The sequence below is a fragment of the Glycine soja genome, unplaced genomic scaffold, assembly GCF_004193775.1.
Source record: "Glycine soja cultivar W05 unplaced genomic scaffold, ASM419377v2 Super-Scaffold_78, whole genome shotgun sequence".
NCBI lineage: Eukaryota > Viridiplantae > Streptophyta > Magnoliopsida > Fabales > Fabaceae > Glycine > Glycine soja.
The window spans coordinates 18,076-36,213 of NW_021143573.1; the positions used below are offsets into that span (position 1 = coordinate 18,076).

General features: G+C 34.9%; 1 protein-coding gene across 1 annotated transcript; it reads left to right on the forward strand.

The window, feature by feature from the left end:
- Positions 1-13,279: 13,279 nt before the first annotated feature.
- Positions 13,280-15,848, forward strand: LOC114404080 (peroxidase 25-like). Its single transcript, XM_028367201.1, has 4 exons — positions 13,280-13,563; positions 14,203-14,382; positions 14,874-15,036; positions 15,272-15,848. Exons 1-4 carry the CDS (start codon positions 13,363-13,365, stop codon positions 15,697-15,699), a joined length of 972 nt encoding a protein of 323 aa, XP_028223002.1. The 5' UTR covers positions 13,280-13,362; the 3' UTR covers positions 15,700-15,848.
- The last annotated feature ends 2,290 nt before the right edge of the window (positions 15,849-18,138 follow it).

An 18,138-nucleotide genomic window follows, 5' to 3' on the forward strand; every position in this document is an offset into this window, starting at 1 on the left:
TTAAGATTAATATAAATTTAAATTAAGTAAAATGATAATATATACTACACAAATTTTTATACTTTCAACTTATTATTAGAAAATACACTTTCAACATCAGTTATTTAGAACATTCTACATCGTTTCTAAAACCGAAGTTGAAAGTGCCGATGTTGAATGTATCAATGTTAACATCGGTTTTGGAGAACCGATGTTAACATGTATATGACAACATCGGTTCTCTAAATACCCGATGTTAAACACAATGAACAACAGCAAAAAAACTCTACGCATGAAAACCGATGTCAATATATTCAATTAACATCGGTTCCCTACAAAAACTGATGTTAATATATTCAATTAACATCGATTTTGCTAGAAAACCGATGTCAACGTTGATGATGCATACACTTATTTGTTGTAGTTCTTTGTGTATAACATCGGTTCTGTGTACATAACCGATGTTAATATTCAAATGTTCACATTGGTTATTTATAATTAACCGATGTTAATGTACAAGAGTTGACATCGGTTATCTACAGATAACCGATGTTAAAATACAAACGCTGACATCGGTTATACACAAATAACCGATGTTAATATACAAACGTTAACATCGGTTTTCTCTTACAACCGATGTTAAGGTTCATATCGACTTCGGTTTTTGTAAATAACCGATGTTGTTTATGATATTAACATCGGTTTTTGTTAATAACCGATGTTGTTTTCAAATATTTTTTTATATATACTTTCTGTTTTTACAATAAACCCAAAATTGTACCTGTCAAATGCAATTTCAGGCCCAATTCACAGCAAATAAACATTTTATTCTGCTTTCAAGTAGTTTTAATGATAATAAACATCAAATAATTGATTTATCATAAAGAACAATCATCAAATGAATTCAATGTTCATGTTACATAGAAAATGTAAAAAATGTTAAACCAAAGTAAAAACTAAAGCTAAAGATAATGTCCCTAAATCCTAGGCATGATCTCTAACTCAGAGATAAAACTATGCCCACTGGATCCGCAATGCTTTTAATCTCTCTGGCTCCAATGGTCTAGGATCGTTAAAATACTGCATGATGAAATAAATAATAATAAGTTAATAATGTAATACAAATTATAAATAAATCGATTTTGTTTGAAATAAACTTACCGCTTCCCAATTATTCCTAAAAGTTCCTAAAATGATGGTGGACATCCAGTGCATCACATAGTAGCCGCACTCAGTACTTCCTTTTTGTCTATTACACTAAATACATAATGAAATTTGGATATTAATTAAACAACTAGTGTACAGACACATAAAGAAATATATATATATATATATATATATATATATATACTGGAAGTATTATGTAAATGACGTACCTTGACGACATTCCACCTAGCAGAAGCCTTTGATTTAGGCTGTGGAGCATCATCAAGACCCTTGATAGCACTGTTCCATATGAGTAACAATTAAAAACTAGTGTTGTACGTTGAGGTATTACAATGCAAATGTATTGAAAAGAACACTAACCTATTAATAATCCCCTTAAGGTAGTTGTCTGGCCTGTTATGCAATGAACAAAACCAGACAACTAGGTGTTCCTTGGGCAGGATGACCACCATCTGCCAGTGTCCGCTGCAGTGGAACCTAAAATGGGTTAGTACATTAGTAAACATTAATTAAATTTAGTTATTTTGTGACTTACCCATTTAGGTAGGCTCCAAGATAGACATCGCATTGTGAACTCTGCATCCAACTCTTTATGTAACTTTCAGACTCAAACTGCGATTGCCCAGACCTCTGAATGGACTGTGGCTCGAGGAATCCATAGATATCAAAATTCCCCACTCGCATACCTGTTTCAGTGAGATGCATGTTTATGTTAAGTCAAAGTTAAATATTTATGAATTGAAAGTCATAACTTTGGTAATTAAAAGCCTTTTATATAAAGACTTACAGATTCCACAACTGTAACACTGATATGTTGAGACATTGACCACCGTGTGCGATTTCGGAGAGCTCTTCGTGCTTTGTGTAGAGGGGGAAATCTAGATTAAAGACCCCGAACACGGTGGCATTCCATCTAACCTGATAAGGCCTTAAGAAAAGCTCTGGGATGGCCAATGTCATCAGATAAAGCGGATCATCGACCTCCGGATCGGGCTTCGGAGGTGGTTTTGCCGGAGACACAGCTACCTATTCATGAAACAAAGTTAAATAGCCTAATTTGAGGCACGCTTAATGAATTAATTTAAAAAGAAGAAACATTTAGTAAGGACAATAAGTACCTGCTGTGATAAAGACTTGACCAGATATGTCGGCCAAGCAAGGAAGGTGTGAAGTGCCTGCCCCACTAAGGAAACCTCATCAGTGGGTAAAGGAACTGGAGCATCTGCATCTGTAACCTCCTCCACACTCACCTTTACTTGGCCAGGCAACAAATGAGTGTTATGAACAACAGTGGATCCCTCATAAACTCTCCCCATGACAACCAGGCGGGCAAGATCTGCTTCTATGTACAAGCCGCACCTGTCAGAGTCACCTATCTCAGGATCGTTTCCTAAGGGATCAACACAACTCCCCTTTGTGCTCACTCGAGGACCGGAGGGACCAACCAGAGGCTCAGGAGGCACTGCAAGTCCCTGAGATTGCATCTGCGACTGAAGCTGGCTGAAGGATGCCATGACCTGCCTCGTCACTTTCTCTGTGATGGACTCCTCTAGCTGGTCCCTGATCTGCTGGGTCAACTGCTGTAATTCGTCAGGAGGCAGGGAGGAAGCGATGCAGGACGTCCGTGGAGCCGATCCAAAGTATTGCATGATGGTGACACCGACTCCAGCAGCACGGACACGTCCAGGGTGCTCTAGACGTCCAATAGCAGTGGCGAGAACATCCTGACGTCCATGGGGGACGAACGATCCCTGTGTGGCCTGCTCCTCAAACGAATCCTGCACAGAAAACACATAGTGGTACATGGCATTCTCAAAATATTGAAACATAATTGTAATGGTTAGTTGAAAATGACTTACAATCTTCTCAGCGATTTCCTTTGCGGCCTCAGTCGTCATCTCCCATGTCTTCTTCGTGCGGGCCATCTTCCACTTCACGTGGCGTTTGATCGGGGATGGAGGTTCAATGACACCATCAATGCTTCCTGACTCTGCAACTTCCTCCAGCTTCTTCTTCGTCTTCTCAGCCAGGAGCTTCTGCTCCAAATAATCATAACCCCCACGAGACAAAACATGGGGGGCAGTATTCTGCTTTTGGATGGTCTGTGCCTTCTTGCGCACATAATTGTGTGTTTGTCTGTCTCTTTATGTGTGTGTGACTCTGTGTGTGTGTGTGTGTGTTTGTGTTTGTCTCTTTATCTGTTTGTGTGTCTGTTTGTCTCTTTATGTGTGGGTGTGTGTGTGTGTGTCTGCCTATGTGTGTGTATGTGTGTGTGTCTGTCTATGTGTGTGAGTGTGTTTGTGTATGTGTGTGTCTGTGACTCAGTGTGTGTGTCTTTGTGTGTGGGTCTCCGTGGCTTAGTGTGTTTGTCTATCTCTTTATGTGTGTGTGACTCTGTGTGTGTGTGTGTGTGTATCTTTATGTGTGTGTGTGTTTGTGTTTGTGTTTGTGTCTGCGTGTGTTTGTCTCTATGTGTGTGTGTTTGTGTATTTGTGTGTGTCTCATTGCAGGGTAGCAAAGGATCATTAAATTGTAAACATCATCAGCCACATGATGAGGGAAGCAGTATCAAAGCAATGCTTTACAAGCTTTTTGGTGGGGAGCAATAAGGTGCCTGTGGATGTTCTTCAATACGCTGACAATACGATATTCTTTGGAGAAGCATCTATGGCAAATGTCAAAACTGTGAAGGTTACTCTTAGGAGTTTTGAGCTGGTTTCTAGATTGAGAATTAATTTTGCTAAGAGCAAATTTGGAGCTGTTGGTCAATCTGAGGAGTGGTGTCTTCATGCTGCAAACTACCTCAATTGTGCTTTGCTCCAATTTCCTTTCTGCTATTTAGGTATTTCGATTGGTGTCAATCCCAAAAGAAAGGTGGTGTGGGATCCTATAATTAGGAAATTTGAGGATAGGCTGAACAGGTGGAAGATGGGTAGGGCTGACCAAATCCTGTTCTCGGAAGATGCTTGGGCTGAGGATGGGATTCCCCTGAAAGACCAATTTCCAGAAAGGCAGAAATTGATGGTTTTTGGGTGGAAAATCCTAATTTGGTTAAGGCAGAAATTCTGCAGCATTTGCATAGCAGATTCAAATTAATTGAAGTTATGTACAAGCACTGCAGCTTATTTAAGGTAGAAATTCTACGGCATCTGCAGTATGTGGGTGGAAAAATAAGCACTGCTGCTTTTAAAATTAAATTAATTGAACTTATGTACAAGCACAAGTTCAAATTAATAAGGTTTGACAGAAGGTTTTCTGTTTTTTAAAAAATTTTCACTGCAGCTTTTTGAGAAGTTAAAATGGAAGCATCTTTATTAATTACAATTGAAGTATATAAGTTGGTTTTAACATATTCCTAAGGTTTAATTACAACAGGGAGTGGTTATTCAAAATAACATTGATGAAGGTGGGGGATGGAGAGCGTTTGCTGAAGGTAAAAGAGGCACTAATGAGTCATTATGGTGGCAGGATCTAATGGTGGTCACACAGGAACAACAGCTGAATAATGTGATGCAATCTGGATTATCATGGAATGTGGGGTCGGGTGATAAAATCAAATTTTGGGAAGATTGCTAGAATGGTGAAGGAGTTGCATTAATGCAGAAATTTCCAAGGTTGTATCAGATATCTAGACAGCAACACAACCTCATCTAGCAAGTGGGAAGTTTTTCTGATACATCCTGGGAATGGAATCTGACCTGGAGAAGGCAATTATTTGATAATGTAGCTGACTCTGCATACGAATTCATGAGGGAGCTCTCACAGCTGGTAATTCAACAACAAGTACCTGATAAATGGGTATGGAAACATGAGCCTAATGGACCTTATTCGACAAGGATTGTATATAAATTGTTGCAGGGGAAGCCAGGATCACAGAGGTACATGGGAAGCCAGGATTGCAGAGGTATAACAGATGGAAGACTTGGTGGATAGCCTTAACTTGGTCTATATGGAAGCATCGGAATGAGGTCATTTTCCATAATGCACAATTCAATGGAATCAAGCTGCTGGAGGATGCCGTGTTTTTGCACTGGACGTGGCTCAGAGCTATGGAGAAAGATTTTTCTATGCACTATAATTAGTGGTCTAGCAACCTAATAGATGGTTTTTGTAATTAGGAAACAAAAACCTGTGGGGCAAGGTGTTGTATTGGATGTTGAGAATTCTGGACTGATTAGACTGATATATAGCCTGATTTTTTATAGCCATTAGTCTATCTAAAACTATAACTATCTTGTATCTTTAGTACCTCTGGTACTTTTATCTGTAAAATATACTTTTGTTGTTTTAAAAAAAAAAAATACCAACATTACACTAACAACTGTTCAGCTTGCCAAAATTTATATAAAAAAAGAATATAATCCTCATACAAATACAATCATGCAAGCATATTTGAAAACATAAAATATGAATAACTCAAGTTAAAACCAATTCATTTTTTACAACTGTGAACAAATTAACTAAGGTACAATAGGAAAATTTGTTTTCACTAATATTAGTAGGTCATCACCACTGCAGTAGAATTTAAGTTAAACTTAGATAAGTACCTTATGAAGAGGCCAGCTACCTTGTCATAGCTAACAAGTCAGAACTGAACAAATTTCTACATGTATAATTGAACAAATTTGTTATCAAACTTGTGTGTGTGTGTTTGTATGATGAGTGTGTGTGTATGTGTGTGTCATCAGTGTGTGTCTGTGTGTTTCTATCATACGTGTGTGTGTGTGTGTGTGTCATTAGGGTTTGTGTGTGTGTGTGTGTGTGTGTGTTTCATGACCAATTTTTCTTACTGGCAATTCAGTGGCACTGTATTGCTTAGGCTTCCGTCGAAATGAAAGGAAAATCAATGAGTCTGACAGAACAACTTCAGTCTTCACTCTTCACTAGTTGAACACAAATAAATAAAAAATTAAACTACTTCAAGGATAAATAAAAGGTTCAGAAGCAGCAATGCCACTAGAGAGTAGACATCAAGAACAAGAGAGGAAAATGCTTCTAACTTAAAAGTTTACTCTAGAAGAAAGGAGGGTGCAGGTAGAAATTCTTTGGCCCATATAAATAAAATACTAGCTTCTAAGACCAGTAGGGACGACAATAAGCCACCACCTCTGGACCTTGCAGTTAGTGACACTATACATAAGGAAGATGACGTGTCAGGGGGTGTGGATGTAGCTGAGATGGCTCCAAATCAGGTCCAGCCCTGTCTTAGCCTCACGCCTTCAAGCAGTTTTAACAAAGTTTTTTTATCGGCTGAGGAGGACTTCCACCAAGAATTAGCCAGACATTTGGGCTTGTCCTTTGATGAGCACAAGCCCTCTTCTGATAACATGAAGTTTGTCAAGGATATCAGTGAGAATGCAGCAGCTTCACCAGCTATGATCGGAAAGGATAATATTGCCTCATGAATATTTTATCTTTCAATTCTAGAGGGCTGGGTAGTGGTGTCAAAAGGTCAGCTATTAGAAAGTTAATGTAGTAGAGCTGATCAAATGGTTTAGTTAATGCTAGAAAAGTCCAAAATATTAAAAAGGAGCTGAATGCTTTGGAGACCGGATTAAATGACAGACCTCTATCTCAAGTGGAAGTGACTCTTAAGAAATCCCTTCAAGTCCAATTGTGGGATGCAGCTTATGCATATGAATCTATGTTGAGACAAAAGGCTAGAGTTAAGTGGTTAAAAGAAGGGGACAACAACTCTACCTATTTCCATAGATTGATCAATCATAGAAGAAGAAAAAATGCTATTCAAGGTATCTCCATAGATGGTGTGTGGGTACATGAACCTTGCAGTGTTAAAAATGCAGCTATCCTCTATTTCAAGAACAGATTTTCGGAGGAATGTTCTAGTAGACCAACCTTGGATGGTGTCCAGTTCTCTTCTCTTGATCTAAGAGATAAAGAAAGCCTTGTGTCTAGATTTTCTGAATTGGAGATCAAATCAGCAGTTTGGGATTGTGGGAGGGACAAAAGTCCTGGCCTAGATGGCTTAAATTTCAATTTGATTAAGCATTTCTGGGAGATTTTGAAATCAGATTTCATCAGGCTCATGGATGAATTTTATATCAATGGATCCTTTCCAACAGGAACCAATGCTTCATTCATAGCCCTCATCCCAAAGCTTAATGACCCTCAATCTTTCAATGATTATAGGCCCATCTCCCTTATAGGGTGTGTCTATAAAATTGTGGCTAAAGTTTTGGCCAAGAGGTTGGCCCTTGTGTTACCTCATCTTATAGATGAAAGGCAGACGACTTTTATGAAGGGGAGGCACATTCTTCATGGAGTTTTGGTTGCCAATGAGGCTTTAGCTGAGGCCAAGGCTAGAAATAAACCTTGCATGGTCTTCAAAGCAGATTTTGAAAAGGCATATGATTCGGTTTCATGGGGTTTTCTTGACTACATGCTCATGAGGATGGGCTTTTGTGAAAGGTGGAGGAAATGGATTAATGGTTGTCTGTCCACTGCAACCATATCCATCCTAATTAATGGAAGCCTTTCTAAGGAATTTTCTCCAAAGAGATGTCTAAGGGGTGTCTTCTAAGAGTTGGATCGTGTGGCAGCCTATTATAAGGAAGTTTGAAGCCAAACTTGCAAAATGGAAGCAAAGAAGTTTATCTATGGGGGGCAGAATCACTCTCATTAATTCAGTCTTATCAGCCTTACCTATCTACTTACTATCTTTCTTTAAGATTCCCAAGAACGTGGTGCACAAGATTCTTTCCATCCAGAGAAATTTCCTTTGGGGAAGTCATCAAGAGGCCAGTAAGATTCCTTGGGTGAAGTGGGACACAGTTTGCCTTCCTAAGAACAATGGGGGCCTAGGGATTAAAGATTTATCTAAATTTAATGAGGCTCTACTTGGCAAATGGGGGTGGGAGCTGGCTAATAATCACAATCAACCTTGGACTAGAATTTTAATTTCCAAATATGGTGGGTGGAAGGAGCTGATCTCTGGTGGAAAGAGTAAATTCTCTTCCCAATGGTGGCAGGACCTAAAGGCTATCTTTCAGCAGCAGCACAACAATTGCTTTCTTCATAACCTAAAGTGGAGGGTGGGATGTGGCTCCAAAATCAGTTTCTGGAAGGATAAGTGGCTAGGGGACAATTGTAATCTCCAAGCAAAATATCCTAATCATTATTTAATAAGCAAACAACAGACTTTTTCAATCAATTCCATGGGGGATTTTGTGGAGGACAGATGGGAATGGAAGTTAACATGGAGAAGGAATTTTTTTGATCATGAAATTGACAATGTAGCTGCTCTCCTAGTTGAGATTGAGTCTGGCCACATCCATCAATCCAGCAGGGATTTCCTTTGGTGGAAGCTTGACCATAATGGTCTATTTTCAACAAAGTCTGCCTACAAAGTATTGCAAGAGGATCATAATAATGCTGATGAAGACAGGGCCTCCAAGATTATGCAGAGATTGAAAATTCCCCCAAGGGCGAGTGCTTTTTCTTGGAGACTATTCAAGAACAGGCTCCCTACTAGGGATAATCTCAGAAGGAGGCAAGTGACATTGCCTTCATACAACTGCCCTCTATGTGAGCATAAAGAAGAATCGGTCAATCATCTTATGTTCAACTGCTCCAAGACAAGGAGTCTTTGGTGGGAGCCAATGAGATGAGTTAATAGAGTGGGTCCTCTCCCCACAGACCCAAAGAATCACTTTTTGCAATTCTCTTAGTGGAATAGGCAAAGTTCTACAACCAAGAGATGGGAATTCCTGTGGATAGCTCTGTGTTTGTCCATTTGGCATCACAGAAATGGCATGGTTTTCAATAACCAGCCTTTTAATCCTGAAAAGGTCATGGATGATGCCTTATTCCACACTTGGTCTTGGCTTAAGTGTGTGGAGAAGGGCTTCCAACTGCATTTTAATTTCTGGTCATCTAACTTGAAGGATGCTTTTTCCTAGAGGGGCTGGGTTTGTATTGTATTGTGGCCTATCTATTGATTCGTCCTAGTGGGGTTTAGACTGTATAAGCCTTGTTTTTATTATTGTATTTTCAGTACACCTAGTACTGAATTTCATATATAATATATTGATATTTGTTGTGCAAAAAAAAAAAAAGAGAGAGAGGAAGAATAAGACATATAATTCTTTCATCAATTGGTCAAGTTTCCTAACTAGTGATGGGGTCAAAATCAAGTAGGCAAGGATAAGTGGAGGGAGGATGACTTAACCCTCCAAGACAAATACCCCATTATGTACCAAGTGAGTGCTCAGCAGAATTATTCTATCGACTTAACCCTCCAGCTACTGTGCTTTTATCCTATGTAGTTGGGTTCGGCAGTTCTCTACCTTTGTATCTATTTCATCTTATCTTCAGTACACTTAGTACTGAATCATTTATAATATTATCTGATTTTTGCTGTGCAAAAATAAAAAAAGAAACATGAAGGTTCAATTCAGAAATCAAGTGGATAGGGAAAGAGGCACTCACAAGTCTATAGGCCTTAGACAAAGGTTCTCCTAATCCAACAATGCTTACGAACCCAAACACTTCCTACCAAGGTAACAAAATGACAATTGGTTAGTCATGTATGCAACCTTTCACAGTAATGTAAAATACACAATATCCAAAATCATACTAATTATACCTCAAGTTTTTCTCTTTTGGAAAAGATACAACTAATGAGACGACCGTCTGGCAAGATAACAGTAATCCAAATTACTCGTTCAACATTCCTATAATCCTACAATCATGAGGCAGTGAGGCACACACAATTCAGTAGTGCTTTTAGAAACAAAGTACAACAAATCCTCCTACCAAATCAATAAAAAATTATAAGGGTAATGTACCCACACACAGGACAAAAAAGGCACAGCTAACAAAGGTATACTAGATATGTATAATCTTAGTTGTGGCATAGCTTTGCCTGTACTAATTACTAAATGTCACAATAGCATTCTTAACTTTCTCTCAAATTAAACAACACCTACTCTACAAATGACACATGGTGGTCCAATAAACCTAAAATATAGAGTGCAATTCTCAGCCCTGAATTTTCAGTTTTTCAACATACCTATAACTATGATTCGAGTTTATCATAAGCTAAACTAACGTACAGACCATCAACATAGCTTCTTTATATTCATAATCACTTTTCTTTGTGTATAAAGAACAAGCTCAAGAGGTTGCTCTTGTGTGTATAAAGAACAAGCTCAAGAGGTTGCTCAAGAGGTTGGCATTAACAGATCCACTTAAACTGTTACAAGAACACAATAAGGGTAAGGGAAACTTCACTAAGGAGAAGAAGCACAGAGTTGTCACGATGCTTGAGTTAAATATGAGATACCCTAGCCATGTTTAGTTCACTAAGTGTGCGATACATGAATGCAATCAAATATTTATACAGGATTAGACCAAACAAACCTACGTGAGGTGGCGAAGGAGAAGAAGCACAGACTTCTGACGATGCTCGAGTGCGACGAACACGATGCTCGACCTTAGACAAAATGATGGTCAGATGGAGAACATACAACTTCAAGGTAGATGGAGAACAAAGAGAGCAAGAAAGCTTAGATGGAGAAGAAGACAACGCGAAGGAGACGAAACATACCTAGGTATGGGGGCGAAGGAGAAGAATCAGAGACTTGTGACGATGCTCGAGTGCGACGAAGACGATGCTCAAGTGCGATGAACACGATGCTCAGATGCAGACAGGGACCTTGAAGGTAGATGGAGATTAGAAGAAGAAGAGAGTGCGAAAGCTTAGATAGAGAAGAAGACAGAGCTTGAGCTTCTTAGGGCTCACCATGTTTTTAAAAATATAAGTTCAACATCGGTTTTTTAAATAAAAAAACCGATGTTAACAAAATGATGTTAAGGTTAACATCGGTTTTCTGGAAAAAACCGATGTTAACATATCAAACGTTAACATCGGTTTTCTAAAAACCCGATGTTAATAAACATATGTTAACATCGGTTATTAAAAAACCGATGTTAATTAATAAATGTTAACATCGGTTTTTCACAAAACCAATGTTAACGTATACACGGTATTTACAATTATGCCATCGCACATATGTTAACATCGGTTTTTTTAACAACCAATGTTAACACACCGATGTTGAATCCACTTTTTGTAGTAGTGTTAGTAGATTTTACTTTATTTATTATTGTATTATATTATGTTTAATTATTGTTATTTATTTATCTCATAAGGTTACATTTGAAATACTGGTTGATAATGATTTATCATTATGTTGCTTATTTATATAATATTAAATTAAGTAAAACCATAATTTATAGCACAAAAATTATATTTACTTATCATATTAATTAGTTGACAATAATAATTTATAAATTTTGAGCTTATATTAATTATGTTTATTTTTAATTTGTAATATAATAATCAACATTTTTAATAGTAAAAAAAAAAATTGTCTACGTCAATGCTTACGATAACGACGTAGTTGAACATGAATTCAACGGCGGTGGTTGCGGATGCAACGACGTAGTAATATATAACTTCAAAGATGGTGCTTACGTAAGCACCGTCGTTGAAATTATATATTACTACGTCGTTGCCGTTACAGCCTGACCTAAAAAGCATACATTTCAACGTCGTTGCTGACATCAACAACGTCTTCGATGGCGAAGCTTCAACTACGGCTATGACGTTAGCCCCGTCGCAGGAATCACGTCCTTCTAAAACGGTGTATAGTGGCCATCGTAGATTGGTCAGAGGTCTACAACGACGTCTCATTTAAAGATGGGCATGCACCGTCGTTGAACACCGACAAGGACTGACGTAAAACGGCTTTTTTCTAGCAGTGACAACATCCTATTCAACATCGGTTGACCACCGATATAAAATGTGGTTTTCCACCAATGTTGAAACTGTCTTTTCTATCTAGTAGTGCTATCTTCAGTCATGCCAAATGTATGTATACAAAAATGACTGATTTTTAGAAAATTAATCATTAATGTATATATTTTTAAAAAAAAACTATTCACGTGCTAGTAATATAAATTCACGAGGACATTTTAATCAAAATTAAGTGCGTATATTGTGCTGGCCACTTTCCTTCTTGTTGCCATTATGCCCCTGACATTCACGTAAAAAATTATTAGTGGATTAATGGAGATTCTTGAAATGCAATCCGCGTTACATTTTTTTGTCTCTGTTTAAGGCATGTGAATATTGCTGGACGTTTGAAAACATATAGAACTGTAATACTTTAATACCACGAAAATGGTATCTGACTGTACTAAAATCAATCAAAGTATAAATTATATCGTTTTATGAATATTTGCATAAGATGTGGCCATTCCTTTGTTCTGTTAATTTTATATATCTGACAGAATGGAACGCACTAGGCAAAGAAACAGTAGTGCCATTCTACTACCCTGATATATAGTTTTAATTTAACATTAGTGAACAATATTGCACGGGAATGCATAGTTACAATCTGCTCCATATAATCATCTTTAATAGGTACGTACAGTTTACAAAACAAAAAAAAAATATATAAATTGGAAAATAATCCTCGGGATTTTTATTTTAGTACAAATACACCAATCAAATTAGTCCGTGTTTAGATTAAAATTTACAAATTTAAATTTGAATTAAACTTGAGTTTACAAAAGCAACCTATGTCTTCTAAAAAAACTTATTTTTAAAGCTAAATCTTAACGTGGAAACATACTTTAGAAGATAACAAAATATGTCTTTGTCCAACACTTAAAAATACTTTTTAAATGATTAACCAAACATGCATGTCCTTGACTAATATATCAGCTCAATGAAACAAGTACACAACAAAATAAAAATAAAAATAAAAATGTGCGTTTCAGGGAACATAAATTACATGATAAAATAGAGAAAAACAGAAAAGCATTGAGGAATAAATCAGAAGCATCAAAGATCAGAAGGCAGAAAGTGATGGATTCTCTCCACTATAGCATATATACTATGAAATCCACCGGCCATTGTCCAATATGAGAGTAAGAAACCTTTAAATGTCAAATCATCTTTTTATCTTTCCGTATATCTCCCTTCATCCTAATTAAAATGGGCAGCATAACATAAATTTAAAATCTTAATTAATTAATTAACAAACATTGTGGAAGATCCACTTCTTCCCCACTTAGAGCACCCTTATATAAGTAACAAGCAGTGTGCAAATGCTTGCTATCAAGGGGAAGTGAAGTAGCAAATACCAAGTTGTTTCAAGTTAAGCCTTATTACAGTTAGTACCAAATATGGGACACACATGGTTGGGTTCATTAGTGATTTTTATGACAATTTCGGCCGTACAAGCCCAACTCAAAACTGGGTTTTACTCCTCTTCGTGCCCAAACGCAGAAGCCACAGTTCGATCCACTGTTGAATCCTACTTCAATAAAGATCCTACAATTGCTCCTGGCCTGCTCCGACTTCATTTCCATGATTGCTTTGTCGAGGTTTGCTACTTTGATCTTCATCTTTCACTCACATAATAAATAATGTACTACAATTGTTTGGCATATTTCACAATATATTTTATCTATTTTTTTATTATTTAAAAAATTTACTTAATTGTTTAGGAAATAAACTTTTTTTTAATAATATATTATTAGGTTTTAACATTTTTTTTGAAATACTACTTAAATAACATTTTTTAAAAATGTTAGATTTTAACATCGAACTTTTATATTTTTTTTCTTTTTATTCTTAATATTTTTATCAAATTTTATTATATTTTTTAAATAAATCACAATTTTATGTCATTTTATACTTTTTAATTATTTTAACAATCAATTTTATTAAACACTTACAATTTAATAAATTAATTTTCAGCTTTATTTTAACTCTCAGTTACTAACTAACTTTCTTGTGCCTTATAACTAATTTTTTGGTTTTCAATTAGTTTTGTTGAACACATGATTGTCATACCACATATTTATTTTGATATAGAAGTTCTTTATTTAGTTATGTCGCTGTATTTAATATCAATTAGATATAATTTAATTAATTGAATAAGATGTATGAGTTATTATAAATATAGATTTTGTGTTTTTTATTACAATGGATAAAAATGTTCGCTGGATTTTTTCCCACAGGGCTGCGATGGTTCAGTTTTGATTTCAGGCTCTTCTGCGGAGAGGAATGCGTTGGCAAACACTGGTCTAAGAGGTTTTGAAGTGATTGAGGATGCAAAATCACAACTTGAGGCCAAATGTCCAGGTGTTGTTTCTTGCGCCGACATCCTGGCATTGGCAGCACGTGATGCTGTGGACTTGGTACTAAATATAATAATAATGTTTAGTTCCACCCTTAAACACACACTAACATGGACATATTCTCATTATCACTCCTTTTTTATGATTTATCTGAACTATCACTTTAATTCTTTAATTTTTATGGTTTGAAAATGTCATTCACTTTATTCCTTAATATTATATACAACTAACATGGAAATTTTAAGAATAATTTAATAAATGTGTACTGATAGTTTTATAATATCAATCAATTAAAAATGATGATTGATGTAATTTTTTAAAGTTGTTATGATAAAAGTTAACAAACTATGGTTAGTAATTAGATGCTGATAATATAAAATTAACTTACATGTAACCTATTTTTTCTTTAAATAGAATTTAATGATTATATACTAATGGCATAACATTGTTTTACCCTACCAACACATACAATATCTTGCACCATGTAAGAGTTTTATTCATGATTTATTAATGCTTCACTCGATAAAAGTAACACTTAACATAAATGGCAGAGTGATGGTCCAAGTTGGTCAGTACCTACTGGAAGAAGAGATGGGAGGGTTTCTTTATCCTCTCAGGCCTCAAACTTGCCTTCTCCACTTGACTCTATTTCTGTCCAAAGGAAAAAATTTGCTGACAAAGGCATGGATGACCACGACCTTGTCACCTTAGTTGGTGTGTTTTGTTTCGCATTATTACATTTCTATGGGATTCATAATTGATGTAAAAATTTTACTGTTATTAATAATAACAATTTATCATGGATGATAAGTTTGTTAACTTTAAAGTAATTTAAAAGATAATTTATAATTGGATTACAGTACATAAACATTAAACCCTTCATAATTATGCTACCATTATATGGTGTACAAAAAAGTTATTAATGTGCTACTTTATTGTCTGTCTGCAGGGGCACACACCATAGGCCAAACAGAATGCAGATTCTTCAGTTACCGCTTATATAATTTCACCACCACTGGCAATTCAGATCCAACCATAGACCAAAACTTCTTAGGCCAACTTAAAACCCTGTGTCCCAATATAGGAGATGGCTTGAGAAGGGTATCTTTGGACAAAGATAGTCCAGCCAAATTTGATGTTAGTTTCTTCAAAAATGTACGTGATGGTAATGCGGTTCTAGAGTCAGACCAAAGGCTGTGGGGAGACTCTAATACACAAAGCATAGTGCAGAGTTACGCTGGGAATATAAGAGGGTTATTGGGGATTAGATTTGATTATGAATTTCGAAAGGCTATGGTTAAATTGGGTGGTGTAGAGGTAAAGACCGGTTCACAAGGAGAGATTAGAAAGGTGTGCTCAAAAGTTAATAGATATTAAGCAATTAAGAGTGGGTTAGTATTTAGCTTGTAATTTATCAATAATCCTTGACATAAGTGATAATGACTTATGTCTTTTAATCAAGCGGTCCATAATTTAAATTATGATTGATCCATAAGTATAAAAAAACTCGTTTTAGAAAGAAAATATTTTACCTTGTGTACACTTAAGGTTTTTGACGAAGATTTATCACCATTTTTTTCGTATATAATTTTGTACAAAAAAATAGTTTGTGATTTTCCTAGTTTGAAAAAAATGATAGGTTCTAATTCGTGATAACAAATTGCTATCAAACTCTTGGCGGTATTTTCTTTCTCCTTCGTGGTTATTTCTCTAACGAGAAGTTTGTGTCAAATTTTACAACATTGTGGTGTTTGAACTTGTTACAACAAAAACCATACATAAGAATCAAGATCCACCCCTATTTTTCTTTCTCTTGCTGTAGGTACTGTTCTTTATGATGCTCTGGTCTTTCTCTTGGTTGTTTTATGGGACTGCGGCTTGTATAATTCGGCGGCAATGCCTTTTGTGTATTTTATTTAATTTCCTGCTTTTGCATTTAATAATGAATTTAATTGATATGAATTAACTTAAAATCGTATTGAAGTCAAATAAAACCAATAAAAAGGAACTTCATTCTAACCGCAAGACTAAAACAACATTGTAAAGTTTTTATATCCAAAAATAAATGAAAAGTTCTTACTATAAAAAAATACTCAATATCTACTGATTCTATCTTAAAAGCTTTAAAAATTTATATTTTTAGGCTAAGTATAACAAATCTTGATCTATATATAGTAAATTTCTACTAAAATTTTTGCTAGACTAGTAATTATTTCTCACCGAGTTTTTATTTCTTGCTGGAAATGACTTCCACTAATTAACCATATAATTGTTTAGAAAGTCAAAAAACAATAAAAAATGACTTAAAATGTGAAAACATATATGAAATTATTCAAGTTTTTTATTTCAAAAATACAAAAAATAAACATTTATTTAAATAAAATAATCCAAAAAATATTTACCCCAATCATACACTTTAATGTAGTAAGTGAGAAATCGGTTTCTCTCAAACTAATTTTTCACTTGTTTTTTTTTTTTTTTTTACGTAGTTTAAAAATCAGTTTAGAAATCGATTTCATAACTTGTTTTTTTTGTTTTAATTTTTTAAAATTGTTTTAATTTTTTTCCTTTTCATTTATCTATATTTATGACTAAATTGAAAATAATTTGTAATTTGAGAACACTTTGTATTATTTTTGTTATTTCTTTTAATTTTATTTTTGTATTATTGAAATCTTTTTCAAAAGTGAGAATATCTTAGAGTTTGAAAACCCGTTGAGTTTGTGATAACATGAAAATAGAAACATCTTGCATAATGGTGGATTTATAACCATGTATTTCAAAGGTAACGAAAAACATGAATAAAATGAAATAAAATATTTAACATGGCACAATGAGATGACAAATTATAAAAATTTATTTTATAAATATTAGGAACACTTACACACATTTTATTGAACACATCTCCTCATATATTTTATTTTCTAATTCATATTCCAATTATTAAATAGATATATTTTAAAATATTTTACTAAAATGAAATAAATTTGATTTATAATCGTTTAGTTAAAAAATAGCAAAATTTAGTATTCCATTACTTTTACATTTTTAAAATAAAAAGATTGGGCAGCAACTCACCCAAACATACATTTCATGTATATATCTAATTTTGTTTTTTTTTTAAATATTGTCTATTTCTATTTATTAGTTTAAATATAGTGTTTTTATTCTTTTGTATTTTCATTTTATTTGATTGTTAAAATACATATTTGAAATTAAAAAAAAACATATGTAACCAACAAGTTGAATTGAAGTAATATATATATATATATATATATATATATATATATATATATATATATATATATATATATATATATATATATATATATATATAAAATTACAAACAATAGAACAAAATATTTACAATACAACAAAAATTAAAATACAAAGAACATGACATAAATTTAACATTGTTGGCTTGAGCCTACACGATAGAGGCAATTTTTCTTTGAATAATCTGGGATTCGACACATGGAACATTGCTTTAGTTGACTCGATTCTCAGACATCCATTTCGATGTGGATACAAGAGGAGACAAGACGGTCCTTAGAATTTCTTTTCTTCTTTGGGTCGGGGCGGATTATTGGCTCATGACACAGTGCCCAATATGCTTTGTTGTGCAATTCTCCAAATAATTTTTTGTATACGTTGGAGACATTTTCCAACGTAAACATAAGATGTTTGTAGTTCCTATACTCATGGTAAGCATGCTTTCAAGAAGCAACATCACGAGAACAAAGCATGTGCAATTTTTGGAATTTTCAATAGTCACACCACCCAGCCTGATTGTGGAAATTCCAATAGGCCGAATCT

Coding starts and splice junctions, on each gene's coding strand:
- LOC114404080 (XM_028367201.1), top strand. CDS start 13,363: ATGGGACACACATGGTTGGGTTCATTAGTGATTTTTATGACAATTTCG. Junction 13,564..14,202: donor TCCATGATTGCTTTGTCGAG/GTTTGCTACTTT, acceptor TTTTTCCCACAG/GGCTGCGATGGTTCAGTTTT. Junction 15,037..15,271: donor CGACCTTGTCACCTTAGTTG/GTGTGTTTTGTT, acceptor GTCTGTCTGCAG/GGGCACACACCATAGGCCAA.